General features: G+C 47.7%; 14 protein-coding genes across 15 annotated transcripts in view; 7 read left to right on the top strand and 7 right to left on the bottom strand.

Annotated features, from left to right (window-relative positions):
• FOXG_13108 (uncharacterized protein) overlaps positions 1-445 on the top strand; it is a gene marked incomplete at both ends in the record, with an annotated part of 2,138 nt that extends 1,693 nt beyond the window's left edge. The window contains one exon of the mRNA XM_018393056.1: positions 143-445. Within this exon, the coding sequence (XP_018252243.1) occupies positions 143-445 (303 nt within the window). The remainder of the gene's footprint in view (positions 1-142) is intronic.
• A 623-nt stretch (positions 446-1,068) lies between these two features.
• FOXG_13107 (uncharacterized protein) lies at positions 1,069-2,875 on the top strand (the record flags this gene model as incomplete). Its single annotated transcript, XM_018393055.1, has 2 exons — positions 1,069-1,151; positions 1,203-2,875. The coding sequence occupies 2 exons, from the start codon at positions 1,069-1,071 to the stop codon at positions 2,740-2,742; spliced, it is 1,623 nt and encodes a 540-aa protein (XP_018252242.1). The 3' UTR covers positions 2,743-2,875.
• A 174-nt stretch (positions 2,876-3,049) lies between these two features.
• On the top strand, positions 3,050-4,982 carry FOXG_13106 (uncharacterized protein; the record flags this gene model as incomplete). Its single annotated transcript, XM_018393054.1, has 4 exons — positions 3,050-3,587; positions 3,635-3,757; positions 3,805-4,069; positions 4,117-4,982. 4 exons carry the CDS (start codon positions 3,050-3,052, stop codon positions 4,955-4,957), a joined length of 1,767 nt encoding a protein of 588 aa, XP_018252241.1. The 3' UTR covers positions 4,958-4,982.
• Positions 4,983-5,390: 408 nt separating this feature from the next.
• FOXG_13105 (uncharacterized protein) lies at positions 5,391-6,659 on the top strand (the record flags this gene model as incomplete). The annotated part of the gene is made up of 3 exons (XM_018393053.1): positions 5,391-5,722; positions 5,772-6,399; positions 6,453-6,659. The coding sequence occupies 3 exons, from the start codon at positions 5,391-5,393 to the stop codon at positions 6,657-6,659; spliced, it is 1,167 nt and encodes a 388-aa protein (XP_018252240.1).
• Positions 6,660-6,737: 78 nt separating this feature from the next.
• Positions 6,738-7,585, bottom strand: FOXG_13104 (uncharacterized protein; the record flags this gene model as incomplete). The annotated part of the gene is made up of 5 exons (XM_018393052.1): positions 6,738-6,821; positions 6,875-7,066; positions 7,124-7,234; positions 7,292-7,445; positions 7,515-7,585. 5 exons carry the CDS (start codon positions 7,583-7,585, stop codon positions 6,738-6,740), a joined length of 612 nt encoding a protein of 203 aa, XP_018252239.1.
• A 250-nt stretch (positions 7,586-7,835) lies between these two features.
• FOXG_21076 (uncharacterized protein) lies at positions 7,836-8,762 on the bottom strand (the record flags this gene model as incomplete). Its single annotated transcript, XM_018401420.1, has 1 exon — positions 7,836-8,762. One exon carries the CDS (start codon positions 8,760-8,762, stop codon positions 7,836-7,838), a length of 927 nt encoding a protein of 308 aa, XP_018252238.1.
• A 1,180-nt stretch (positions 8,763-9,942) lies between these two features.
• On the top strand, positions 9,943-11,107 carry FOXG_13103 (pectate lyase). Its single transcript, XM_018393051.1, has 3 exons — positions 9,943-10,543; positions 10,590-10,732; positions 10,787-11,107. The coding sequence occupies exons 1-3, from the start codon at positions 10,090-10,092 to the stop codon at positions 10,889-10,891; spliced, it is 702 nt and encodes a 233-aa protein (XP_018252237.1). The 5' UTR covers positions 9,943-10,089; the 3' UTR covers positions 10,892-11,107.
• A 229-nt stretch (positions 11,108-11,336) lies between these two features.
• On the bottom strand, positions 11,337-13,464 carry FOXG_13102 (uncharacterized protein). The gene is made up of 6 exons (XM_018393050.1): positions 13,080-13,464; positions 12,933-13,030; positions 12,787-12,885; positions 11,901-12,740; positions 11,716-11,848; positions 11,337-11,655 (listed from the first exon to the last, which is right to left on the bottom strand). The coding sequence occupies exons 1-6, from the start codon at positions 13,252-13,254 to the stop codon at positions 11,597-11,599; spliced, it is 1,404 nt and encodes a 467-aa protein (XP_018252236.1). The 5' UTR covers positions 13,255-13,464; the 3' UTR covers positions 11,337-11,596.
• Positions 13,465-14,300: 836 nt separating this feature from the next.
• Positions 14,301-15,900, bottom strand: FOXG_21075 (uncharacterized protein; the record flags this gene model as incomplete). Its single annotated transcript, XM_018401419.1, has 3 exons — positions 14,301-15,103; positions 15,197-15,465; positions 15,527-15,900. The coding sequence occupies 3 exons, from the start codon at positions 15,898-15,900 to the stop codon at positions 14,301-14,303; spliced, it is 1,446 nt and encodes a 481-aa protein (XP_018252235.1).
• A 448-nt stretch (positions 15,901-16,348) lies between these two features.
• FOXG_13101 (uncharacterized protein) lies at positions 16,349-17,993 on the bottom strand. The gene is made up of 3 exons (XM_018393049.1): positions 17,543-17,993; positions 16,873-17,494; positions 16,349-16,826 (listed from the first exon to the last, which is right to left on the bottom strand). The coding sequence occupies exons 1-3, from the start codon at positions 17,830-17,832 to the stop codon at positions 16,452-16,454; spliced, it is 1,287 nt and encodes a 428-aa protein (XP_018252234.1). The 5' UTR covers positions 17,833-17,993; the 3' UTR covers positions 16,349-16,451.
• A 449-nt stretch (positions 17,994-18,442) lies between these two features.
• On the top strand, positions 18,443-18,583 carry FOXG_21074 (uncharacterized protein; the record flags this gene model as incomplete). The annotated part of the gene is made up of 1 exon (XM_018401418.1): positions 18,443-18,583. One exon carries the CDS (start codon positions 18,443-18,445, stop codon positions 18,581-18,583), a length of 141 nt encoding a protein of 46 aa, XP_018252233.1.
• Positions 18,584-19,203: 620 nt separating this feature from the next.
• Positions 19,204-21,066, top strand: FOXG_13100 (uncharacterized protein; the record flags this gene model as incomplete). The annotated part of the gene is made up of 1 exon (XM_018393048.1): positions 19,204-21,066. One exon carries the CDS (start codon positions 19,204-19,206, stop codon positions 21,064-21,066), a length of 1,863 nt encoding a protein of 620 aa, XP_018252232.1.
• A 765-nt stretch (positions 21,067-21,831) lies between these two features.
• On the bottom strand, positions 21,832-22,121 carry FOXG_21073 (uncharacterized protein; the record flags this gene model as incomplete). The annotated part of the gene is made up of 1 exon (XM_018401417.1): positions 21,832-22,121. One exon carries the CDS (start codon positions 22,119-22,121, stop codon positions 21,885-21,887), a length of 237 nt encoding a protein of 78 aa, XP_018252231.1. The 3' UTR covers positions 21,832-21,884.
• A 1,565-nt stretch (positions 22,122-23,686) lies between these two features.
• Positions 23,687-25,077, bottom strand: FOXG_13099 (uncharacterized protein). Of its 2 annotated transcripts, XM_018393046.1 has the most exons (4): positions 24,976-25,077; positions 24,341-24,914; positions 24,203-24,289; positions 23,687-24,152 (listed from the first exon to the last, which is right to left on the bottom strand). In XM_018393046.1, exons 1-4 carry the CDS (start codon positions 24,976-24,978, stop codon positions 23,884-23,886), a joined length of 933 nt encoding a protein of 310 aa, XP_018252229.1. In that variant the 5' UTR covers positions 24,979-25,077; the 3' UTR covers positions 23,687-23,883. The 2 variants fall into 2 exon arrangements, with proteins under 2 accessions (XP_018252229.1, XP_018252230.1); XM_018393047.1 differs by having other exon boundaries at positions 24,341-25,077.
• Between the last annotated feature and the right edge of the window lie 402 nt (positions 25,078-25,479).

Below are 25,479 nucleotides of genomic sequence, written 5' to 3'. Positions count from 1 at the left end.
CCCCGCCCTCTCACCCCTCGGCGGCACAGGCTTCACAGCACTGGGCGACACATCACTTCCCGACGTAGAATACATCGACTTCACTACCGACACCACCTCTGCGCTATTCTTCACCTTGGGCGAACGCACCGGCAAAGTCAAGATCGGCAACGGCGCCAACGTAGGAAAGCTCGCCGGGTACTCTACATCCGGCGACTTCAGCTTGGTGATTGTTGCCGAGACTACACTTGCCGAGGAAAATGGCATTTCGCCTTTAGATTGTGAGATCATTGACGGAAATGGGTTCCAGATGCTTCAGTGCCAGTACGGTGATAAGGGGGTTGCGGACCTTTGGACGTGTGCTGGACACTTGACGCTGGTGAAGCCTGGTGTTGACTTCACCAGCATGTGTGCTCGCGCTGCTACGGCCTACAAGCTGGGTTACATTCAGGTCGTCGACTATTAGTAAGGAACAGGATGGATTTACTCGGGATTCAAATCACCGCCAACACATCATATGCATATATATGTTTTTCTTCTTCTGAATGCAGAAGCATAAGTAGATACCTTACGGCTTACCCATTCAGATTCGCTTACCATCTCAAGTGCACGTCAACACCAAATCCCATGAGACTCTAATAAAAACATATACCCTGGTAAATCCAACAGCCACGTTTAAATAACATGTTTCGTTGATAACCACGCTACGGAAAGGTGACGTCCTGCGTCGCGATGCTCGTTCCCATGTTCTACCAAGATGATAAGATGAAACAGCAGGGGTGAAAACGTTAATGTAAACTATCAAGGCGATCGTCAGGGCTATTGAAACTTTGTTTACGCTATTAGGGTCTAGCGACATCCACATATCCCCCGTGTCGACTAACTACCACTCAGTTCTGAGAGCAACGAGGTCATGAAATGGATAGATAATGGGAGAGAATTGTGAAGTCTCTTATGGAAAGTAAAGGACAGGGATTACAGCGAATCATGCCACCTGGCCGCCGGAACATTGTAATTGCGTGCTTTCAGCCCCTCATACCTGTCCTGTCAGCCGTATTACCATTAGTGACTCGACCAGTCCATGCAAACATGGAGAAAACAACAATAAGTCCGAGTATAAAGCGCACGCGGAACAATGTCAAGCAGTCAAAGTTTGGCTGCCTAACCTGCAAGTATGAGCCCTCTTCCGAGAGAAAGCCAGCGCGTCGTATTGACATACCTAGGAAACGTAGAGTTAAATGCGATGAGACAAAGCCATCGTGTCGACGTTGCTTATTCTCCAAAGTCTCATGCCTTGGCTATCCAATTGGCGCACCTCCAGGTCCTTCTTTGAAAGCTGCAGAAGCAGCGCTTTTATCTACCCGCAGTCCCCCGCGCAGCCCGACCTCTTCTCTAGATCGCTATGTCTATCTTACCTGCACAGTCCTCAGCCAAGGACCACGTCGTGCCAAGAGTCAATCTGAAATTTCATTCTGGAGTTATGCTGTTCCTCAGATGATTCACTCAATCCCAGCGGTGCAAGCTGCTGCTGCTGCATTCGGCGCTTCGTACGACGAGCATATGCTTAGCTCTCGGGAGGGACTGGCAACGACACGACATTATCATCAGGCGCTGAGGCTAGTCCAAAATGAAGTTTCGGACCTTCGGAACGGTGCTTTGCCCTGTGTGGTCGCATGCCTGCTTATGGCTTTCACTGAGACTCTGCAGCAGCGCAGTGACAGGGGATACATGCACCTCCAAGGCGCTTTGGCAGTAATGGCCGCACGCGGGAACAGTAGCCCGAAGTCTCCGATTGATGGCGATGGGTTGTCAACTTTATTTGAGAAGCTCAATCTACATTCGGTGACATACGCTACCAGTCTTGACATCCCAGTAACTGGTGAGTCGACGGAACCAAGCTCGACCTTAATGTCTCCAGATCGAGCATTGTACTCCATACTACACGCTAGCTATCGTTTTATCTCGTCAGCATTTCCTTACAAATACGCCCACCCTGCTCAAATACCCTCCGACATGTTAATTGAGCAGGGGAGATGTCGCGGGAACCTGCAACATTGGCTATCATCCAACCAACTCAACCCACATCAAAGGATCTTTGATCCCCAGAACGAACAACTACTTGTGCTTCGGATGCAGTGCTACACCGCATTGATATACGTCTCCAATGCTCTTCAACCGTTCGAAACAGCATATGATAACTACGCTCTCGAGTTTCAAGAGATTATCGCATCGGCCAAAGCAGTTCTCGATATCCGATCTGGCGGCAAGTCATCAAATTCCTTGCCGCTTTTCACACCAGAGATGGGCATCATTCAACCTCTCTTCTTCGCGACGCTAAAGTACAGAAACTCCTTCTGGCGCGAACAAGCTCTCAAACTTCTCCGAAAGAGCGGCCGGGAAGGTCCATGGTGCGGCGCTATCGAGGCTCAGATCTTGGACGTTGTCATCGCAGCTGAAGAGAGCACATTGGACAAGCTCTCCTCTAACTTCGACGAGCCGCAGCCAAGTATGCCCTCTACGGATGTTCCTGAGGATCAGAGAGTTCATCTATGTCTAGTACAAGATTACTTGGATCGGCGATACGAAAGCATCACTCTCGATAAAGGCGCCGGAAGTCCAGCTCGCTTCGCGAAAGTCCAATTATGCAAATGTCGAGATTTAGAAGGCATGCTGAGTGATGAGACTAGAGGCCCAAGGAAGGACTTTTGGGCGGATGAGAGATATTGGGATACATGGCACAAGAACGTGCCTCTGCCAGAATAGACCTGTTTGAGAATCATGATGAATTACAGGCCAGCATGAAACTGTAAGCTAATCTCGGTCTTGGGGGCTGTGCCATTGGTTGTCAATCTGTATTACATCCCTGCACAAAAATGCACGCTAGATCCTTCGAAAGTGGGCCAGCTCGGTCTTTTCAGGGGCTGTGCTCAGTAAAACCAACTGAACGGAATTCCTGACAGATTCAACTGCTGAAAATCATGGAGATAAATAGATAGAGCCTGCAGCATCTCTTAAAATGATGTTTGAATCACTGTGGCATATTCTTCTTCTCGTAGAACAATACTTCGCAATGTTGTTCTCTCAGTCTTTACCTACTCTCTTTACTCTTTTCGCGGGTCTTCAGCAAGTCGTTGACGCTACGCCACGATATTGTCCACCTTATGGTCCTGTTCTTCCTGCGCCGAGACAGGCCAGTCAACATCCTGCCGTCCAATATGCTGTTGATACCATTACCACTGTTCTAAAAGGACAGACTGGAGGGTTCAATCTCTCTGGTGTCTCTGTTGGAGTCAAGTCCATTTATGAGGATGAACCTTTGCTTGACTTTCACTACACGCCTTCGACCATGAATCCGAAGGAAGGTGTGAAGAAGATCAATTCTAGTACTGTCTATCGTCTTGGAAGCATTTCCAAGGTATTCGCAGTACTGGCGGCTCTGCGTCTGGCAGAGGATGGGGTGTTGAGCATGAATGATCCTGTGACTCGCTGGATTCCTGAGCTTGCTCACCGCGGGGGTTCTCACTCCGGTGACGAGCTTGACGTTACTCGCTGGACTGACATCACTGTCGGTGACGCTGCGGCGCATCTCTCTGGCCTTGGCGGAGATAGTAAGTGAACCCGAGAAGCGCAGGACAGTAAGTGCTAACAATAGTAGTGACGACTGATATCTCTGCTTTCCCTTTTGACTGGGAAGCTCTTGGCCTCCCGAAGCTGTCGAAGAATACCAAGGTTCCATCTTGTAAAGGTCTCCCTGGAGCCCCAGTCTGCACCCGAAGGGGTAGGTCAACAATCATGTCTTTGTCTCTTCGTGGCTCACAATTATAGACTTCCTCAATATCTTCAAGTCCTACCGTCCTCCCGTATACCAACCTAGCCAATCACCAGTCTACTCCAATGCTGGAATCAGTCTGGTCGGCCTTGTCGTCGAGGCAGCATCAAAGAAGACCTTTGACGCTGCCATCAAGGATTTGGTCTTGAAACCCCTGGGTCTCAAACAAACATACTCTGGCATTGTCCCGGAGAACTCGGAAAACATGTTCATTCCTGCCGGAAGCGCTGACTGGGATGCTGATATCGGGATCTTTGCCCCGTAAGTATGTCCTATTCAAAGTTACACCACCGCTAACGATATCAAAGTGCCGGCGCGATGGGCGCTAGCACCGCTGATATGCTTTCTTTCATGACCAACATCCTCAGGAATAAGGCTTTATCACCATCTGGTACACGTCGATGGCTGAAGCCAAACACTTTCACGTCAACATGGAGTGCATCAGTTGGATCGCCCTGGGAGATTTACCGCGTCGATAACTTGACTTCCGACGGTCGCATCATTGATGTATACACCAAAGGCGGAACCCTGAGCGGATATCAATCCGGTATGGCCATGATTCCTGACACTGGCCTTGTCGTGTCTGTCCTTGGTGCAGGACCAGAAGTCTCGAGTGTTTGGGCACAGCTCGCAACTCTTAACATCGTGGAGGCACTCATTCCCGCTATGGACGTGGCAGCTCGGGATGAAGCCAAGGCTCGTTTTGCTGGACAATATGTTGACAAGAAGACGGGGTCTGCGCTCACGCTCTCTTTGGATAATGGGCCTGGTCTGGTCTTGGGTAACTGGACTGCCCGCGACTTTAACGTTCTCCCAAACTTGAACCGCTTCCAGCCTGGACGATACAACGATACAGCCGATTCAGGTATCAAGAGTGTTCGACTATACCCGACTGGTATTGAGAACAAATCTCGCGCCGCATGGCGAGCCGTGTTCCCGACACTCAGCGACACTGAAGCTGAGATGATTGAAGGTCTGACTAAGGTCAAAGATGTGACGTGCATTACTTGGCACATGCTCGATCGTTTCATTTACAATGGTCTTTCTATGGATCACTTTGAGTTTCAGTATGGAAAGGACGGAAAAGCAGTTAGTATTAAGTCCAAGGCGTTTGACATTGAGATGAAGAGGGTGGAGAAGAAAGCTTGAGGCAAGAGTATAGTCAGAGAGGGCGTCGCGTCATTCGATCTATCCTAATTAGTTCATCATATTTTGATTTCGGACGTTATGTCTCTCATTTCAAGCTCAGTAGGAGGCAGAGACCTCGTCGCACTCCTCGGATCTTCCGGCCCTGTCATGCAGTGTCACAGCGAGTCCAGTGGGGCGGAGCTGCACATGTAAGCCTCAAGGTGAAGATACGTCTGGCTTACGCCAACTATACGCTGGAATACGCCAGATTAAGAGTACGGCTCAATAACTATTTCAAATTCTATTAACCTTCCCTAGAGATGGAGATGACGTAGCTTGGGGCTTATAATGATCTTGAACACCTATAAAACAAAAGCATTCGCAATACGTTAGAACCTCGTCACTGAACAACGTACTTCAGACTTCTCACCAAGATACTCGCAAATCCACCACGATGCATAGCGTCACTAGACTCCTGATTGGGCTTTCGGCCCTTTTGCCTGCACTGGCAACGCCTACAGGACATACCAAGAACTGTGTCCAGCTCCAAATTCCTGTGACAGCGTCAGCCAACAATACCCGTTACAACTCTGTCAAAGTCGAAAGCAACATCGACCTCGTAGACTTTGTCTGGGACACTTCGACCTGGTCACACGCAAACAGGAGTACCGAAGTCCTCCCTGTTCACGGGACTTATTCCATCAGTGCTCAACTCTGCATTCCCGCCAATGGCAAGAAGTCGCATGTTTTACAGATTGCGACCCATGGGCTTGGCTTTGACAAGAGGTACGTTTAGGACAGGTAAGGTATATCGAGTGCTAATGGTTTGTTATAGATACTGGGATCCTGAGCTCAAGCCTGAGGAATACTCCTATGTCGATGCTGCTCTTTCGAAAGGTTACTCCATCCTTACTTATGATCGTCTTGGAACCGGCAAGTCCACTAAAGCCGACGGGTATAGCGAGGTACAGCTTGGGTTACAGGTCGCAATCCTGAAAGAGCTCACTGTTCTTGCACGGGACGGAAAGCTTCTGACATCATCCAAAATTCTGGGCAAACGCCCTGAGAAGTCCTTTAACGGTTACAAGCCCAAGAAGGTCGTTCACGTAGGACACTCTCTTGGCTCCGCCACCACAAGTGGTCTCCTCTCTCTCCATGGCAATCTCAGCGATGGCGCTATCCTGACTGGCTTTCTTCCCAACAACCAGAGTGGCAAAGTTGGTGCTAATGCGTTCGGCTTTGAGTTTGCGCGACAACACGATCCCAGGCGTTTTGGCGACCGCCCAGCTGGATATGCCGTCCAAGCTAGTCTGAGCAGCATCCAGCAAATCTTTCTCAAGAAAGGATCCTTTGAAGTTGAGGCGCTTGAGTATGCTGAGAAGATCAAGCAGACAGGTACAGTTGGGGAGCTGTCCTCTGCTCTTATTGGAAAGCCTGCTGCTGAGTTCAAGGGTCCCCTCCAGGTAAGTCATCTTCATCCAATGCGTTATGGATCCTGGGTTGATAAATCTACTAGTACTTCATCGGCGAGAACGACTACCCTTTCTGCGATGGCGATTGCAACAACACATATGATATGGAGACACTCAAGAGTCTCAATCCCGCAGCGTCTCATATCGGTGTACACTTGCAGCCCGGTACAGGCCATGGTCTCACTCTTTCGACTAATGCTACGGCGGGTTATGAGGTCATGCTTGCCTACTTGGGCTCTCAAGGTCTCTAGAGAGCTTCACGAGTTCAAGTTACAGGAAAGGGTGAAAGGTGGCGGTATTTGCTTTTCTGTCTATAGATTTTCTATGTTTTAGTCCTGCTTGATATACTCGGCAATGTTGGGTCGGGCCTCGAATGCATTTCGGAACTTGACGATGGACTCGGGGAGAGTTTCCTGTGTATCTCGTATTAGATCGGACATCACTCTTTTATAGCTATAAAACATACCGGAAGTGTCTTTGTTCGAATATCGTTGTCAAGAGAGACATAGACCGCAAAGTCGGCATAGCTGACAGTATCTCCAAGAAGATATGGTCCTTCACGCTCGGCGTAGTATTGACCGAGGAGCTCATAGTATGGAGGAGCGTCCTTTTCCTTGTAATCAGGGTTGAGGCCCTTCAAGTTGGCTACCCATTGAACCTAATCATTTAGTCAGCTTCATCATATGAGAGACACAATCACTAGGCGTAAACTTACTCTCCAGTCGACATAGATATCTGACACGAGATCGACCAAGTACTTGTCGTCGTTGGTTGTGCCATCATATGCGCCAAGTTCACGCGAGAGATATCGGAGAATCGGGACGTGCTACCCAGCTCAAGTCAGTTTCAGTCATAATAGGCTGATCGGTAGATGGCAACGGACCCCAGTTAGGACTTTGCCCTTGTACTCTACTGAAGGAAGTTGTCCGGTGCGAGTAAGGCCCTGCTTCTTCAACTTCTCCTTGGTCTCAGGCCAAGTAGCATCTCGGGCGTACAAGCGCTCTTCAAACTTGATGCCTGCATCAATCATAAACAGCCTGATCACGGGAGTCAGCGCACGATTCATGACGACGTAGCAACAGAATTCATATCGTTAGCATACTTACTTAACGACTTCACCACGGCCAAGCTTGCCGATTGCGAGGTAGTGATAGACAACTGAATCAGAGGCCGACATATTGTTGTGACTGTACTTTAGACGAAGTTTTGCTTCTAGATAGAATGTTTCCAGAAGGAATTGGTCAATTGAGTGTTCTTCAGCTATTATACTGCGGGGTTTTCACTAGTCGCTACCAAAGCTTTGACAGCCGTGCTCCACCACGATGCCATATTTCCGATTCCGCGGATGTCGGCTGCGGTTTCGGCTAACGCATTCCGACACCATCAATTGAAACGCTCTCGATCTATCTCGCCTAATGAAAATCTTTCTAACAGTCGCGATCATATGTGTGCAAGTGGCGATAATAATTCGTCGTTGCGCCCCCGTGTGGTCTGTCAAAGATATAACACCAATCTCCCGGGTCGTCGGACGCAGAGTAAGCTTGACATGATGGGTTGGCGAGACAGATAGCTTTGCATGCGTCGACGCCGGAGACTTTTATCATGTCGATGCGACCGTGGATAGCGATGCCTTGTACGCCGCATAAAGGCGTGGGTATAATCGATTCCGAGCGACAATGTTCCAGTTCGGCTTCGAGGCGAGCTAGGCGGTGAAGGCAGTCGTCTTTCTCTTGTGCTGGCTCCACCTCAAAGGGATCTTCAAAGTCCAAGGAATCGCTGTCTTGTCTGTCGCTGGTCTCGACTTTTGTCATGTAGTAGACGTCTTCTCGGGAAACATCTCTTCCATGAAGGCTGGACACGACACAGCGTTTTGACGGCGGATGGTACGAGCATACATCAATATCTAGTGACTCGCAAATAGCTGCGCATTCACTGAATGAGGATACTTCATCGTATGTCACTCCTTGCCGGTACATGTTGCATTTTAGCTTCACGGTATATCCAGAGGCAAGGACTTCTCGGTGTCCTTCAACGCATGACTTTGATATATCCGGTCTTCTGGCCAACGGTCGCAAAACATGCTTGACTGATGATCTGATTGTGTCGAGAGGAATATGCGGTCTAGCAAGGGTTGGAAAGAAGATGAGGTGAGAGAAAAAGAGAATTGTTAAGCCGCAGTTTAGAAGAGTGACTAGTAGTATGATCCGAATATATGGATGAACCTGGTGAACAGGTGTCGTATTCATACGTAAGAGTGCCATGGTACCACTGTTTTGACTCACGGAAACCAGAAGGCGGATGGGAATGACAGATGATGCTTTTGCGAAATCTTGGTCTATGGGATCCCATTCCATTATCTTCTCACAGACAGCTGATTTCTTTAGGCCACGCTGGTCAAAGGCTCGGTGCAGGAGTCAGGCACTGGAATGCTGTGGCGTAAACACGGCGCTAATTCGCCGAAGGAGCTGTCTAGACCTGCCCAGATGATATCCATCTGCGAATGAGTTGGGGTCCTGTAAGCCTCATTGTCAGGAATGCGGCAAACCGGGTAAGCGGTGCATTTCTGCGTCGGATCTCTGCATTGTAAGGGGCGACCGAAATGGGAGGCGTCTTCGGGCGTAGTCTTGACGCTATAGAGGAGCGTCCCGGGCGCTTGGTAGCGCGATCGAGGCATTCTTGGGTCGCCTTAGTGTGAGTTATTCCCCGGTTCAACACGTATCGATGACATTTTCAAGTGAAATTCTCGGTACGGTCCGCTCCTGAGTGCGGCTTCTCGGCCACAAATTATTGCCATTTTATCGGTAGACTTGTGAACGCAGAAATTTCATGGGCCGCTCTACCATGGCTTGGTCCTGGGCTTTGGTAAGGTGCTCTCCGGTTGACTTTTTCCATGACTTCGTATTCCCATCTCGCGTTCATCATTCGGCGAAGAGCCCGCCGAGCACGATCTTCCTTTGGCTCTCTAAAAACATTACTGGAGCCAGTCTTCCGCCTCGTATCGGAAGTCGCACTATCAGCGGTGACAGAAGAACAACAATTTCACCACCAATCATAGCCGCTGTAATTCCTTAAAGTGGTTCCGCTCCAATAAGCTTATCAGATGATTCGAAACAACTTAATGCATGCACTCCACATAATTACGGATTTTAGCAGTCATCTCACCAACACTGCCTCTTTCATCCGGGCATAATATCTTGAAAGCGGTTAATTCATCCGAACCCGAAATAAGCTTAAGTCTGATACGCGCATCCCTAAACATCGACCGGGATCTCAGCTTTGACTAGCCTATCAGCGCTGGGCTGTCCGTCACCTAAGTGGAGGAAATAGCTCGTCCTGAAACAAGGAGCTGAGCACCTTATTTTATTTGTGTAAAGCGGATGATGCTGTCTGTTCTGATTGATGGAGAGGAGGGATGAGAATAGGCGAATTGGAACTGGTGGATGACTTACTGAGAACCGTGGTGTTGGGATGGCATGGATGAAGCGTACTCGGGCAAATTGATTGCGAATGACAGAGGGCAGAGCGTGTATAAGAAGGGTAGCGAGTTCCCCTTCAGTGATTCCTTTCTAACCATCTCAGCTTCGTCTCTCTGCATTGACATTCGCTTCCATCTTTGCCATTCATCAACCGTTGACCGGCTTCTCTTCAACTCAGCACTCTACAATCTTCAACACCGCCAAAATGCACGCCTCCAGCCTTCTCACACTCCTCACCACGCTCCCCGCCGCCATGGCCTGCCTCGGCTACACAGGCGGCGTCCCCAAAGCCACGGGCACCAAGTCCCTCAGCGCTCCCCAATACCTCAAGAAGGGCCAAGTCTTCGACGCCAAGTGGGTTCGCTACGACCGCGGCGTCAAGTGCTCTGGCCAGAGCGAAGGCGGCGAGAAAGACGCTGTGTTCGTTCTTGAAGATGGTGCTACTCTTCGTAATGTTGTCATTGGTGCGAACCAGAAGGAGGGTGTGCACTGTCTTGGTTCTTGCAACCTTGAGTTTGTCTGGTTTGAGGATGTTTGCGAGGATGCTATCTCTATTAAGGGTAGTGGAACTGCCAACATCATTGGTGGCGGTGCTTATAAGGCTGCTGATAAGGTTATCCAGCACAATGGATGCGGCCATGTCAACATTGTCAACTTTTGTAAGTCAAGAGTCTCTCCAATTTGATCTCATTCTGACTTCTATAGATGCCAACGACTATGGCAAGGTCTACCGATCTTGCGGCAACTGCAAGGGTAACTCCAAGTGCAAGCGATCCGTCCACATGGAGGGCGTCACTGCTGTCAACGGTGGCGAGCTTATCGGCATCAACACCAACCTCGGTGACAAGGTACGTGCCATACAAAGTATTCAGCTCATCCCTTGCTAATCATTCTTTCCGCAGGCCACCTACTCCAACAACTGCTACCCCAAGACCCAGTGCCAGGGCTACAACGGTTGCGACAAGTCCAACGGCGAGTGTGAGCCTTCCAAGGCTGGCAAGTGCTAGATGTCCATGTCGGCTTGATATTGCTCTGGTAGCAAGTGTGTATCATCTTCTTTAGTCGGCTGACTGGAACCTAGGGCTGACACTTTGTCGCCCTTTTCCATGCTGTGTATATTATTACTTTAGATAACTGAACATATATATGTCACTTTCACTATTGACCTTTCTCGTACTGGGTTCTTACTACTTGTAGACTTGAAAATACTAAGCTGCTCTCAGGTCGATACCTACGTGCTGCATCTACCTACTAGAGTCCCGTGAAGGGTGCCCGAGGTAAGGCGTGCGCGATGCGAGCATCAACTGTCAGGTCTAGGTCTCTCAACTCAGGACAACACTCTCAAAAACACGTCGAGCAGCATACCAACTACCCACACAATAACTCAAGATGAAATTGGGCTTGACAGGCTCGTAAACCTATCATGCATTTCACGCTATTACGATATTGATAGGTTGTAATGATTAAGCTTCAGGTTCGTGTTTGGCCAAATTGCATATTGGAAATGTAGAACCACTAACTCCAACTTAACTCCATCTCCATCTAGTCGACTTATAGGTCCTAGTACAAGACATCCACCAGGGGCCGGTACCCAGCCAACGGCTCTAAGTCCAAATATAACCTTAAGAGCAGATTCAGATGAGCTCTTAGGCAACTATCAACAAGCACAATACGGCTCCTTGGCCAGAATATTAAATCACGGTGTGCACAATTTATCGCTTGCACCAGGTCTGGTCGCTGTTGAGCAGAGGTCCAAGGTAAGACTCAGGGACTATTTCATAATAGGTCAGTCTCAATTTCAAGTAGATAATCAGGCATTAGGAATACTTACTTTCGAGTCCGTTCTGGAAGCTTCCGCAGAGAGTTCCCCACTTGTCGTCGTTGTCGCAGTTCTTCCACTGAGGCTCAGATCGAGACAGCGAAGGAGAGTCCTGGTAGTTCCACTCGCACCAGTTGTGGGTTGCCTAAACATTATTAGTGGCGAATTCACAACTCTAATTTGTAAGTTGTACTTACAAGACAGGTAACGCCAAGCTCCTTGCCGTTGAAAGTGGGTTCCTTGCCAGCACAGTCCTCAACCTTGAAGACATCAGCAAGAGTAGCCCAGCCCTCATCGACGATGGCCTTGGTGAGCTCAATCTGGTTGTTTCGCCAGTCATTGGGGTTGTGGAGAGCATAAGTGTCGGCGCCGTCGATCCACCATTGGTTGCAGTTACCGGCCGGGTCAAGAGCATCGCAGGAGATGGCGCCGCCAGTGTCTGTAGCGCGAGTCTGAGCGTTGAGGCCAGTGCTCTTGGCCGAGACGATACCGTTGGCCTTGAGGGCGCTGGAAAGAATGAAGAGTTGAAGCTGGCGGTAGAGAGTATTGGCCTGAATGGTGAGGGAGGTAGTAACGCGCTGAGAAAATCCACCATCCTGGCAAGCAGCGATGAAGATAGCAGGGTCGCCCTGCACAAGCTTAACAGTCTCAAGGAGGTTGTTCTGGTAAGCCTCAACAAGCTTAGCGAGTCCAGAGCCGATATCACCGAGCTGAATGAATCGGTCGTTCGCAGTTTGAGTCTTTGTCAAAGTCTCACCGAGTTTGCCGGAGAGATCAAAAGCAGCACCGAGACCAGCACGGATGAAACCAACAGCTGTACCAGCATCGCCAGGAACGAGACCAGTGAAGATGGAGACAATGCCAAGAGTGGAGCCGAGAATGTTCATGAGGCCGCTGGTGGGGGTGTTGGCTTCGACGGGAGGAGCAACCTTTGCGACGATGGCATCGATGGTTTGGCCGGCGAGGGATGCGCCGTTGCTGAGAGCGCGGGAGTATTGGTTGAAGAACTGGTAGACGGTGTAGATGTTCCAGAGGGCCTATGGTGTGTGAGTTTGGTAAGAGTGGGGGAAATGACTGACGTACGTAGAATTGTTGGTTGGAGTCATACTTGGAAACGTCCTTGGTGTTGAAGGGAGGGCAGGTGTCGCTGGTGATCAAGTTGCAGGTAAGACCAGTGAAGCCCTATTACGTCAGCTTATCCTTGTCATCATAGTGCTGGGTGAGCTTACGTTGAACTGAAGATAGCACTGAGCGAAACCAAGTTCGTCACAGTTGGCCTTTGTTCCATTCTCAGTGACCCAGTCATTGATGTACTTCTCCATATCCACTACCCTCATTAGCTTCATTATCACCCCACAACATCACCATCAACTCACAGGCCTTCCAGCATTCTGGCTTCAGACCAGTAGACGACGACGGAGAACAGTCAACTCCAGGGTCAGCCGGAGCGGGTTCGGGAGCGGTTCCATTATCCTGACGCTCAACCAACGGAATCGCAGAAACGACCGTGGAAAAAGAAAGTGATAGCAACACTGTTGCAAGAATAGACATGATTGCTCTAAAGAAAAGAATGACTTCTCAAAAAGATAAGAAAAGACTGTGCGTAACCAGCAGCGAAATGAATGTTACAAGATGGTCGATGGTTCAGATGAAACTCAATCGGCTTACATGGCGAGGATATATAACCAAGTCGTGGGGGCCGATATCATACTTCAGAGATACTATAGTCGGCAGTTGAACTCTAATGAATTACCAAAACGTAACCGGAACACAAAACTCGCTCCAATAGAAGCAATAGGTTCGTCTTGTCATCTCGTAGGAAGTAACCGGCTTGGCAGGGCTTCAGGTTGAGGGAGCTGAACTTTAACAACTGGGGAACTGGTCTTATCGGATTCTAAAAGGGAATATGCATGACGTTCAACCATCTTTTGAAACTATGGTCCCCTGTAGAGTTTCGAAATAGGTGCTTCGTATTTTGTGCGTACCCCTGTAACATCTCCAGATATGGATTTTAGACGGATGATCGATTGCGGGTTGGAGTTTCACCCTTGCAACTCTATTGTCGGTCCGAGGATTAACCCAGGCATAAACATGAATAGAGTTCATTGGCATTCTTTTTCTGGAAGGTCATTATGCTCATGGGGATACCGAATCTTTGTAATCACCGGATTGAACATGACTCGTTGGTGGAAATATGAAACCGGCTACGGAGTCACCGTCAGGCAACACCCTTGCTCCAACATCCCCACGTGCCACTGCAGATGGTATCATATTGGATGTGATACGCGCTTTAAATGGGGTTTTTGGCAGCATCGCAATCTGAGTCCGTTGACGATCTTGGCACGCTCCATGGTGGTAGGTTTGTTGATCTGCCGCGGTGATAACGTCAGATGGACAATCGTTATGTTAATTGTCTCCGCTTGGCAGGACTTAGTGGGGACGAAGGAAGGTTGTTTTGTCTTTCTTTCAGAAGCGATAGTCACTTATCACTTGAACTGCGCCGTCGTATGACCATTTCTATATCTATCCACAATTACCGAGTTCCACCGCGCAATCATTGCCTGTATCGAGCCTCTCACTATCAACTTTGCAAGCTCCTATGAGAAATGCGGGACCCACGCCAACCAGTCCAAAGTGGCATACGCATTCTCTGGCATCGACGACAGACAATAAAACGTCAAACCCAGAACCGCAAATCTCGATATGATGTAAGTAACTCCAGCTATCAACAGGATCATAATAACTGTCCTAGCATACAATTTTTCAAAGGTGCCTCGTCGAGGTCCCAAGGAATACAGGAAGCCCAATATCAAGGGTGCAAACGAAGTCACAAGTGTACTAAGGTTGAGCCATCTCCAGAGTGATCTGACTACAGAGGAGGGGAAGTCCCAATTCCAGGCGGCTAAGTGAATAGCAAGAAATGTAGCCGATGCGATGTATAGGGAGGCGGAAGGGAGATAGTCTATGTAAGGTCGAGATGTATCGGCGGGATCAATGATTTCCGATATTTCGGCTATGAGATCCTCAAACCTCTGCCACGATAGGTCTTTTACTCTTTCCCGGAAAAGGAAGTTCTTGGACACCGTCAAATCATCCATTGAAAAGGTGCCCAAATTTGGAGGGACATTTGGATTGGGCCCTATCGCTGTGACAACTCGCCTTGATTCGACATCGAAAGGTTTGTTCCACCAAAAGATGTGCATGATGAATGCACAAAAGATAAATGCCAACGTCGCCAACTCCAGCAGAGATATGGAATACCCGTGTGCGACTCGCGAGATACTTTGCACTATGAGCCACGTGCATTGGGTGATAGCAAACGCCTTGGTGATGACATCAGCTTTGCTTAGGTCCTTTATCTCAGACTCGGGGATTCTGAACATATCAGGCTGGACTTCTACTGTGAAGGTGTCAGATCTTTGGGCCAGATAAGTTTGTTTTAACCTGAATGCACAACATCGATAGAGTGGAAATAGGAATAATGAGAACCTACTCAGAGAACGAATCATTTTAGGTGCGCCGTGCCTATTGGAACCGGATCCCTGGCTTAGCTGTAAGACTTCAGAGTCTCTATGGGCCACAATAGAGACTCCATTGCTCGACCGCAGGTTTCTTGCAGAATCCCCTCCAATGATGGAAGACTCCGCAGAGGTTTCGTAGATAATAATACCCCCCATCTGAACATAAAAAGCGTGAGCCATGGTATATTTCTGTGCACTAAACCGTGTTAGATCCTCATAGTTTCCATCAGTGTCAACTACACTAACACTTCGTTAGACAGATCTTTCGTAACTCTTTTAATTCCTGGCGGGCATCCATATACTGCTTCGCAGCCAGCGCCACCCCAAACTCGGGCGCAAGAGCAATGACTGTCATCCAGATAATCTTGCGACTCCATTTTCGGCGCAGGGGTGCTTTAGGCCAGATCGATATATCAGGAATGCACCTGCAGATTTGCATCGTATGCCATTCACCCTGGATCTCTTCATGGGTTGGGATGTTAAGATGCACGCATTTCCAGGAACAGACTATGAAAATCGAGAGGCAGCTCCAGATAATACTCCAAGTACTTCGGCGAGGTGCGGGGGACACCCATCCAACCATAGTTGTATTACTGGCTGTGCTGTTAGATTCTGCTTGGGTGACACCTAAGAAAAGGGCGCTGATGATGAGGGTTAGAGCAGCGAATGTAGTCATGGCGAAGCGCTTCTGGGTGATTGAAAATAAACGACTTGAATCAAGGCTGAACATAGGAGACCTACTTCTTTAAAATACCTGCCTCTTTTCTCTTTCCTCAACAGGTTCTGTCGATCATCCGCTACCCTGCTTTTCAGCTTCGTTATGGCTTGGCTTATTTTCAACTTGGATTGGTCCAAATTCATCCGCCTCACCACTGAGCCTTAGTGCCAAGACAGACTATCGGTTTGTACTACCCACGGAACTAATATCATCCTATCGAGTGAGACTTTTCAAGCCACGAATGGTCATATATTGTTTCATACGGACCATCTAATTATAGGTACCGAGCAAAGTAGATTTTGCTGGTATTTCTATCGCATCGCGGCTAGCTTAACTTGATGTCCAGATTCAACACGTAACCCAGTCTAAGCCACCGTGATCTGATATGATTGCATTGCGAACATGGAAGTGATTAAATTTATCTTGCCTACCCTTCCCGAGCGCGCTAATCCTTGATGTACTATACGATGCCCCATGACCGCCAATTATAATAGACCGCCATCTCCAAACTACAGGCGCGCTTTAGTCTTATCATTAGACTTGCGAGTCTTCCTATTCCACGGAACAAACCCTCTCTTCTCGTCAAACGGAACATTTTGCAAGATAGGTCCATCCGCAACCAGAGGAATAGTTCTGTAATCAGCAACGCCCTGCGCTTTCAGTGCGGGCTGATTAGCACCGATGCATAGTTCTAGGTTCAGCGCAGAAATATCATTCCATAACTTCGCGGCAGCCTCTCGCTCGTACTGATATGCAAGGAAAGTCTGGCGGAGCTTGCGGTCTGATGGGTTGGCATCTGAGTGGAGCAGCCGGCTGAGGCCGTTCACTAAAGCGATGGCGTCTTCGATGCCGCAGCATGCTCCTGCACCTCTGATAGGGTTCATCTATTCAATGTTAGCTTGAGGTCAGTCAACGTGGTATACGACTTACCTTGTGAGCAGCATCACCGACAAGAACCATACGTCCCCAATGCCACCATGGCAAAACACCCTCATCAAAGTTCGCACTACCTCCAGCAATCTTGTTCCTCCATAAATCACCAAACGTAATTCCCTCTCCGACCGGGACATCCATCCAAGGCTTCGCCGCCTCTTCAGCATCATTCTGGCCAAAGAACGTTTTTGTTCTCGCAGTAGGAATGCGATGATACACAATAATCTGAGCCTCTCTCAGACCAGTAAAGACCTGAACGTGAGACCCATCTTGGTAAACATTAATGTTCCTACCACTCTCGAGTTCCTTGGGGCATAGAGCCTTGGCAAAGACGCCGGCGTGGGGTGCTTGAAATGGGTTGGGATTCTCGTCGAAGAGGCCTTTTGGTGCTTTCGCTTTCATTTGATCGCGGACACTACTCCAGACGCCGTCGCAGCCAATTACAACTGATCCTTCTTCTGTGGTACCGTCTGCGAATTCGACTGTTACACCGTTGTCGTGGTGTATGACGTTGGTGAGGCGCTTGTTTGTCTTGACGCGTTGGTCCTTATTTGCAAGCTTGCTCATCAACGCCGAGGCAAAATCACCTCTGTTAAAAATAGCCATAGGATATCCGAACCTTTCAGTTGTCAGTAGAATATCCAGCAGCGCTTAAACTTATACTCACAGTGCGCCGAGCTCTTCAAACCCTCTGGAGCGATGAATAACACTGCCGTCAATTGATCTATGAACCGCTTCAACCATAGGCTGCGCGACAGCTTCAACAGCTTCAAGAATTCCCAGTTGGTGAAAGATTCGCATAATATGAGGCCATAAGAATAAGCCATAAGCAGGATCAGGAGGGATTTGAGAGCGCTGTTCAACAAGCACGTAGTCGATGCCAGAGACTTGAAGCGCGTGAGCCAGGACCATCCCGACTGGCCCAGCGCCAACAACAATGACTTTGAAAGACTCCATGTTCGATTCCCAAGTATCAACTGAAAGATAAACAGATGAAGGAAATGAGATTGAGATTTAATCTGGGGAAGATGTCAGATTGTTATAATTCCAAGTCGCTAAGTCACGCTCAACAGAAAACGTTCCAATCAAAACGGAGTTTTTGCCTCCTGAGATCGGACTTTAGCAGTGTCTAACGGGGCTTTTTGCTAGCGCTGACGAGAGCGAGTGCGAGCTCAGATATGTCCGGCCCTGGTAAGTCACCAGGTGCGGATTTTGTCAAGCTGTGCATGTTTCGTCACTCTTCTCCGCCTGATTCGGAATGAACACACTATACTTACTAAAAATGGTCTCATCTTAAGCACTGTTATCTTATCTTTTCGGTGACTTACCCTTAAGCATAAAGAAGGTAATAATTCATAAACTAAGTAAATATATAATTTGTATTAGGAGTTATATATATGCAAATATATTATTAATAACGCGAAGGCATACTACTTAGCCAGTATGTATTAATATCACTTTTAGGGTATATGTTGTAGTTATCCGGCTTGCTAGTAAAAACATTTCGATAGTTTGAATTGACTGTGAAAACGTGGCAATACCATGATCTCCTTCTTTGAGCTCCAATATGACCAGCAGAAAAACCATTGCTTCTAAGAAGTTGAATTGCGAGGACATCCAGTATGGTATTCTCCACGATGCATTTTGCCAGCTCAGTCATGTATCCCAAAGCCCTCCTATTGCCCGGAATGGTATTGCTGTCGCTTAACTCCTAGAGAATTAGAGAGAAAGCAGCTTGCTTGCCACCTTTGTAGTTAATTTTAAACAGATCTTGAATTTTATTAGTAAGATATATAGTTTCATTAAGTATTTTATAAATAGCAGTAAAATATGTTTATTTTCCTGCCACTTCCATCTCCGTCACGGAGCGGTGTTTACGCTCCGTAATTGTTAGGAGATGAAACTCAGCTCATAATTCACTATCAATCTCACAGTTGTGGATTGGCTCCGTGTTTTAATGGACAGTAGTTTATTCCAAGCCCCTGCCCAGAAGGTCATAGCAAGTCATAGCATCCTCTAATCGTGGCATAAGAGGCTCGGTGACTTTTCCTTCAACACAACTTAGCGGATGTTCTCAATTTTCTTACTACATACGGGAAAGACCCCGTTATTTACTTTGACCCATTTAAAGAGTGCTGCTAAAAGGATGCTGTATCCTAATAGTGCGGTGACCGTCAAGAAACAGTGCCAACAGCCTGTGAGGTGGCGGCTCCGTTGAAAACCGGGGCTGCTCCTCCTCCTAGGTAGGTCTCTTATTGTATGATAAAAGCATATAAGATGTTTCGCCGTCGCTGCTATGTATAAAATTACGAATACACCTTTCGCATCATGTTGCTTTTGAACTCATCTATCATGTGGACTGTACTTCTTCTGCTCGGCGCGACTATCCAGTTTGCGTTGGCCCAGAACGGCGCTTTCAGCTGTGCCAAGTTCTGGCCAGGTGTCAAACCTGGAGACCACTTCACCGTCGCCGGCCAGTGCCAAATGCTAGAGGGCTACCCCAAAACCATTGGAAACACAAAAGTGAGCGTCATCTACACCGAGGACTGGAGTAACAGTGCCAAGCTCGTCGATTCCCTGCTGCACGAAGCCATCACCGAGAGTGTTGCCTACTATGGGAATTTCGCAACGGTTCCAGACCTCATCATCATCCTCGGGGCAGCTGCGAGCTCCGCTTCTCTCGATGCGTCGTTTCCCATACCAAACGGCCCCTGCCAGATCCGAAGCTTTGAGTTTTGGGGCGCGGAACAGGCTCTCAAGATGGATCCAAAGGCCATGCAGGGCGTTGCCCATGAGATCTACCACTGCGTCCAGCAAGAGTTCAACGGGGGACAGACCCCTCCTAACAGCCCGTCACGGTGGGTGGTGGAGTCGTCGGCCGACTATTTTAGCAACCTCGTGTTCCCTCGGGTAAATGCTGAGTGGAGGGCTGCCGCATATTACGACCCAGGGGCCCCCATCTGGAGGAATGAGTACAACGCCAACATATGGTTTCAGTCTCTCGAGCCCTCGCACGACCTGACTTACATCCATCAGTTTGTCACGTCAACTGTTTTTACAAGCAGCGAAAGCGAAGAGCGGGCCCGTCTGACCGCTTATGCCACAATGGCAGACGACTTTTTCGAATTTGGAAAATCCTTCACCATTGGTTCGATCGTAGATTCAGGTGGTGGATATGTCCCGAGAATCAACAGTCCTGACGAGATTGGTGTCATATGGTCTGTGGATGAGGATGCCACCGAGGGAACTGCCGTCTTGGAAACCTTCCCGTTTACCATGAGGGAGTTTTCAACGTCCTTCGATCCAGGCCAGAATATAAAGCTCTATGCGTCCACCACAGGGAACCAGCGACTGGCATGGAGGCTTGCAGATCCAAACACTTGGAATGCATTCCCTGGCGATGCATCAGGCGGTGGATCAGAAGGTGTCATTACTATTCCTTGTGCCTCGGACCCAGTAGCGGTTTTTATACTTTTCACCTCGACCGAGGACAAAGACACAGACAAGGTTGAGATCAGCTTCGTCCAGCAATACGAAGACGAGGAATGCTGCAAGAGGCGCCCTAAAAAAGGTGCCCGTAAGAAAGAGTGCTCAACAACCACCGTTAAGCGCCCTCGCCCAACCCGACGTCCTCGTCCACCACCAACAGCCAAAGGCTCTTGCAAGGGCTCGAAGATTCCGATGGACCCATGCTTAAAAAGTTCTTGGAGTCTTGATATCCCAACGACTCAGAAATTCATGGAGGACATTCTAACAGCCATCCCACAAGTTACCGTAAAGGATGTACGGGTCAGTGGAACCGCCAAGCTCGAATTCCACGGCAAACAGGCCACGTTTACGTATGACGGCTTTACCGTCGCGTATGTTCAGAAGCTGCTGGACAGGGACACGCCGGTCAGCGTTGTCGTCAACGGGAAAGCGACTGGCGTCGTCTCCACGGCTTCAGGAGGCGACGGCTCCGGGACGCTGTGCCTTTCCTTCACCAAGGGGACGGGGACTGCCGAGGCAAAGGTGCCGTCACTGGGCGTCGATACCAAATTTGATCTTGCACCCGGCGGAGGTTATTTCTCCAACGGCAAGGCTACGTATACTTGCCAAGGTGACAAAATGACACTGAAGCCTATTGGGTCTCCGAAGACCAAGAAGGGTGTGCCCAGCTGGGGCCCTTACTCGTATAATGCGGACCAATAGGGGATAATTGACCCATGAGTCATGTACTTATCTTGGGCCGAGGCTGAATACGAGTGGTTGAGTCGATGTGAAGATATTTAAAACAGCTGGATTAATGGCAAATTTCTGGTAGGTAATCATAACTTTCTATACTTATCCTATAGAGGATTAAATATTCTTGGGCTACTTATTCTAGGTCTATTTAAGAAATTTAGCTTAGCTCTCTTGGCCTGCACTTTTGTATTCCTTAAAACTTCTTAGAGGATACTCTACTCTCTAAAGCCACTGACCTTATATAGCTGCATCTCATTGAGTAGTTATGGCAAAATTAGACCATCTACTTGCCAAGGAATAACAAGTTAGCCATGTTCATGATTGCCATAAAAGCCAGATGAGAATGGCTACCATTATTATAAACCACGAGTTTGTCATCTTAACACCTTCCTGGCCGACTCTAGTTACCGCCTTCTAACTTTAGTCTTAGTAATATTTATAATAACTATTATTACATGATATACCATTAAACTTGAATATTGCAATATTATCTACCACGCTTTATAACCATTATGTGCCTGATGCAGTCTTGATAATTTGCCTCCTATCCAAAAGTCGTGTCGGAAAGTGGGGGTGCAGATCGGTCCAGGCCCAATGTAGAGAAGTCTCACACGTCATGGCTTAGATGTTCAAGTAATTCCTTGTTTAGCCTGTGCCAGAAATTTGCCATGGGCTCAAGATTATTCGCTGGTTATTTTACTGGTCTTCCCTCTCTTTTTAAAACAAAACTATATTAATATACAGATTAAACGAGTTATATTAAGACATATTGTTCTTGCTATAAGCTATTCCTTCGCCTTAGTGCTTTCCTCGTCATCCAGCTTCTTCTCAGCCGCTTTAGCTTCATCTCTCTTATGCTTCTTCTCTTTGATCTTTCTTGCAAGAGCATACGCTGGTTCTGAGGCGATATAGCAGGGGAATAGACACGGATCACTAATTGCAGCCTCCCCTTCTCCCGTCGCGTCGTTCATCCTGGGGTCTCTACTGGTGAAGGGCAAGGGGTGCGGTCGAAAGTTAGACATAGTTAAAACTTGCGCGATACACGTGCTCTAAGCAAGTCAGCGAGATCTTACAATCCTTGGCAGAAGACATAGAAAGAACTATAATACTTACCTGAGTTTATTATCGAGAAAGTCGCTGACTATGGAATGGTTGACAATTAAACAAGTTCGGCAATAAGACTTTTTATTATAATGCCGTAAAGTTATCAAGGAAAGACAGTCAAATCCAGACAGTATTGGTTATTTATATTGCAAGCTTATATATTGCATATTTGTGGTTTTACGTCATCCTGCATGCTGATATTAAATGGTGGTGGCTGTTTGTCGGGCCAGTAAAAACAGATTGGCCCCCAATTTCCTCATTTTCTGACCTAACTGGAATCACAGGGCTTACTCTACTTTAACTTCCAAGGATTGAACTGCCATGAATAATTCAAGAGTTAAATGCAGAAGAGTAAACGAATAGTTACGTCACATATGAGCTGGGCGAACTGTTTGATAATATAACCAGCCTTGACTTGACTTCTTGGAACCCCAGCGAAAAGCAATGTTAAGGATCTCTTGCAAATTGTAGGTTATCAGAATAGCTTTGCTTATTATAAGAATAAACTAACGATGCTAAAATACACCATTCTTAATAAAGAATTACTATACTTATTTGCCTGTCTATTGCGATATCCTCGTTTTTATTGTCACTCTGAAGGATTATTTGCTAGTGAGCCTTGTGGCGAAAGCTAGACTTTTACACATTTACTTTAGCGAGGTGTACGAGACTGCCGAAACATGCTAGTAATAATATTCTATGCTGCCAAAATGCTCAGTGCTCCGCTACGACATTTCTCCCAGCTATCTTGTCCTTGAAGCGGGCGAGGCCATACCCCTCGTCTCTGATATTCAGAGACCTACCCCTGGTCAATGTTCTCGTCCCGAGGAAGATAGAGTGAATAGTCACAAGGTCGATTACAACCGATGAAATCATGTGCATAACTGAGGAAACCATGCTCCAGAGAGCGCTATGCCTCATCAAATGGACGCCCCTGCTCATGAGTTTCATGCTGGATCCTTAGCACGTCCTGGTGATGTGGCGACGCCTAGTCGTTGAGACTGACGCTGGCCCACTCAAACTTGTTGATTAGAACGGTGCGCCATTGTATGTATTTAAAGTGTCATTCCTAACAACATGGACGTTGGTGTATCCTAGATGCTATTTTGAAGTGTATGAAGCTCTTTGGATTTGTCTCTCGACCCACTTCTTTATCCACATCTGTCGTGTATTTGGTTTCAGTTTTGGCTTATAACGCCAATGACATGTCTAAATCTCTCTTGTCTCGAACGGAACCCAGAATTCCAGACAACGTCAAATCTCGCTGAGATACGACTGAAAGTAATTGTTGATCGTCTAATTCGCCACAGTAACAGCTCTCCTTCTACAAAACACACAATTATGAACACGGATTGACCCAACTTTTATGAGAGCTAAATATTCGCCTAGAAGCGAATTTGTTGGTTTTGTGAATCCTTTGCAGGATTTCACGAATTGGCTGAGCTTTTTAATGTACAAGATGGCAAATGTGGCACTCTGACCCGCCACCAAATAATCAGTACAGCATTGCTACGTTGGACTGGGGCTTTCTGGAAAGTCTGGCTCGGTATTAGAAAATGACACTTAAGTAACACGTAATCTGTCACGGACTGCCGCTTTGAACCCTTATTCCTCAGCCACCACCGCGAATCATGAAACATATCCCCTTATACTCAACTAGTGGTAAGAGGAAATACGAATTCATTCCAGGCTTCTAATATTCTGCTTTGGCATCAGTGGGGCTGGTGCCCAAGCCGAACTAGGCATCATCTCGAGAGTTTTGTTTCTGACAGCCAAAAGCTCGGCGAAATGCTCCGTCCTAGTAGGTACATTTACCTGGATAGACTGGTTGCGAGCTTCATTATCCTCGATAGTCAGGTTCTGAGCAAACTCCATCCAGTCGTCGCTTATAAATCCGTTGATTTGCAATGCTTGATCAAAGGTTTGGTTATTGGCAACGCGAATTGTACCTTGTGTAGTGTCAGTTTCCCAAACGATGTCCCATCAGGCCATGACGTACCGAGTTCTTGGTTGGATTGACTATCGTCCAAGCTATGAAATACGAGGCATTCATACTCCTCTTGCGAAAGGCGAATCATTCCATCATCTATGAAGCTAGGTTAGCTATCTGCCATGACAGAATAGCCACAATGCATACCGTCTGCGCTCTTGCCTCGAAGGACTTCAGCTATCTTTAGCCCCTGTCCCTTGCCGAGTCTTTGCTCAACAACTTGATTGACCTCATGAAGAACCGAACTGTCCAACATGTGAGTGCAACCCGGGTTTGCCCGCTTGTCCTGATCATTTTGAACAACAAGGCCAACATGAGCAACTTGAATATGAAGGATCAGCGTGGTCTTGAGAGATGCTAGCTCTTTGACCACTCTATTGGTATGCTCCAAATCTTCAGGGCCAGTCATGAAGTGGTGAGCGGCGCGACGAAATGAAGAGCCGGTGCTGGACTTCTTTTTGACCTGTTTGACATGATCATCTAGCTTTTCAGCATGTTTTAGCATATTTGCTAAGGCTTTTAGAACTCCTTTGGTTCTGATTTCTTCGATGGTTTGGACAAGTTCTATAACTTGGGCAATACTGGAGAGGTCCTCGAAAATAAACTCTAGGTCTTTCCTGCCATTCTTATGGATCTCGATGGCCGTAGAGACTCGTCGGATAAGTCTGAGGGATTGATCAATTGAGGCTGTAGCGGCTGCTACTGCTCCGATAGGGTCAATCTGCAAGTATAAATGCGTTAGTCACAATAACAGACAAAGTGTAATTGGAAATGAAAGTCACCATGGTGGAAGTATTGGCAAAGTGGATTTACTGCTAAGTGGCTAGGCAGACTGAAAGCCAAAGAATTTAGAACAACGGGTCCGGGCCTACAGCCACTTCAAATTACAAACTCAGTACACTGATGCGGCTAAAAAGACTGCAGAGGGAATTTCCGCCCTCCCTCAAGGCATGCATGCTGACTGGTGTTGATTACGGCCACGTTGGCTCATCTTCTTCAGCCGCACACGAGTAAATACACCTTTTGATCAGCTGTTCAATTTTAAGCTACTTGATTGGAAAGATGTACACCCATTCAGCGGTCGGCTGCGATGCTTTTGGCAGAAGAGGGGTCAATTTATCGTGGTGTAAGCAAAGCTCATGGGCTGTTTTCCAAAGCTACGTGTAAATGCAATGCAATGCAGTCCCGTCACATCGGGCAACCAACCAGGCTGACGACTATTTGATGACATGCATGATAATATTGTTTTGCGAACGAACGATTATGCATACCATTGGAAATATCAG

The sequence above is a fragment of the Fusarium oxysporum genome, chromosome 12 (genome assembly GCF_000149955.1).
Source record: "Fusarium oxysporum f. sp. lycopersici 4287 chromosome 12, whole genome shotgun sequence".
Classification (NCBI taxonomy): Eukaryota; Fungi; Ascomycota; class Sordariomycetes; order Hypocreales; family Nectriaceae; genus Fusarium; species Fusarium oxysporum.
This window is presented reverse-complemented; position numbering and strand designations above follow the sequence as displayed.

What these genes read in the sequence shown, in the direction of transcription:
- FOXG_13103 (XM_018393051.1), top strand. Translation starts at nt 10,090, where the DNA reads ATGCACGCCTCCAGCCTTCTCACACTCCTCACCACGCTCCCCGCCGCC. An exon ending in TGTCAACATTGTCAACTTTT is followed by an intron (nt 10,544 to 10,589) that starts GTAAGTCAAGAG and finishes TGACTTCTATAG; the next exon opens with ATGCCAACGACTATGGCAAG. An exon ending in ACACCAACCTCGGTGACAAG is followed by an intron (nt 10,733 to 10,786) that starts GTACGTGCCATA and finishes TTCTTTCCGCAG; the next exon opens with GCCACCTACTCCAACAACTG.
- FOXG_13102 (XM_018393050.1), bottom strand. Translation starts at nt 13,254, where the DNA reads ATGTCTATTCTTGCAACAGTGTTGCTATCACTTTCTTTTTCCACGGTC. An exon ending in AGCTTGGCGTTACCTGTCTT is followed by an intron (nt 11,849 to 11,900) that starts GTAAGTACAACT and finishes AATAATGTTTAG; the next exon opens with GCAACCCACAACTGGTGCGA. An exon ending in CTTCCAGAACGGACTCGAAA is followed by an intron (nt 11,656 to 11,715) that starts GTAAGTATTCCT and finishes ATTATGAAATAG; the next exon opens with TCCCTGAGTCTTACCTTGGA.
- FOXG_13099 (XM_018393046.1), bottom strand. An exon ending in TCGAGGCAAGAGCGCAGACG is followed by an intron (nt 24,290 to 24,340) that starts GTATGCATTGTG and finishes CTAGCTTCATAG; the next exon opens with ATGATGGAATGATTCGCCTT. An exon ending in TCAATCCAACCAAGAACTCG is followed by an intron (nt 24,153 to 24,202) that starts GTACGTCATGGC and finishes ACACTACACAAG; the next exon opens with GTACAATTCGCGTTGCCAAT.
- FOXG_13101 (XM_018393049.1), bottom strand. Translation starts at nt 17,832, where the DNA reads ATGGAGTCTTTCAAAGTCATTGTTGTTGGCGCTGGGCCAGTCGGGATG. An exon ending in TTTGAAGAGCTCGGCGCACT is followed by an intron (nt 17,495 to 17,542) that starts GTGAGTATAAGT and finishes GACAACTGAAAG; the next exon opens with GTTCGGATATCCTATGGCTA. An exon ending in TCGGTGATGCTGCTCACAAG is followed by an intron (nt 16,827 to 16,872) that starts GTAAGTCGTATA and finishes AACATTGAATAG; the next exon opens with ATGAACCCTATCAGAGGTGC.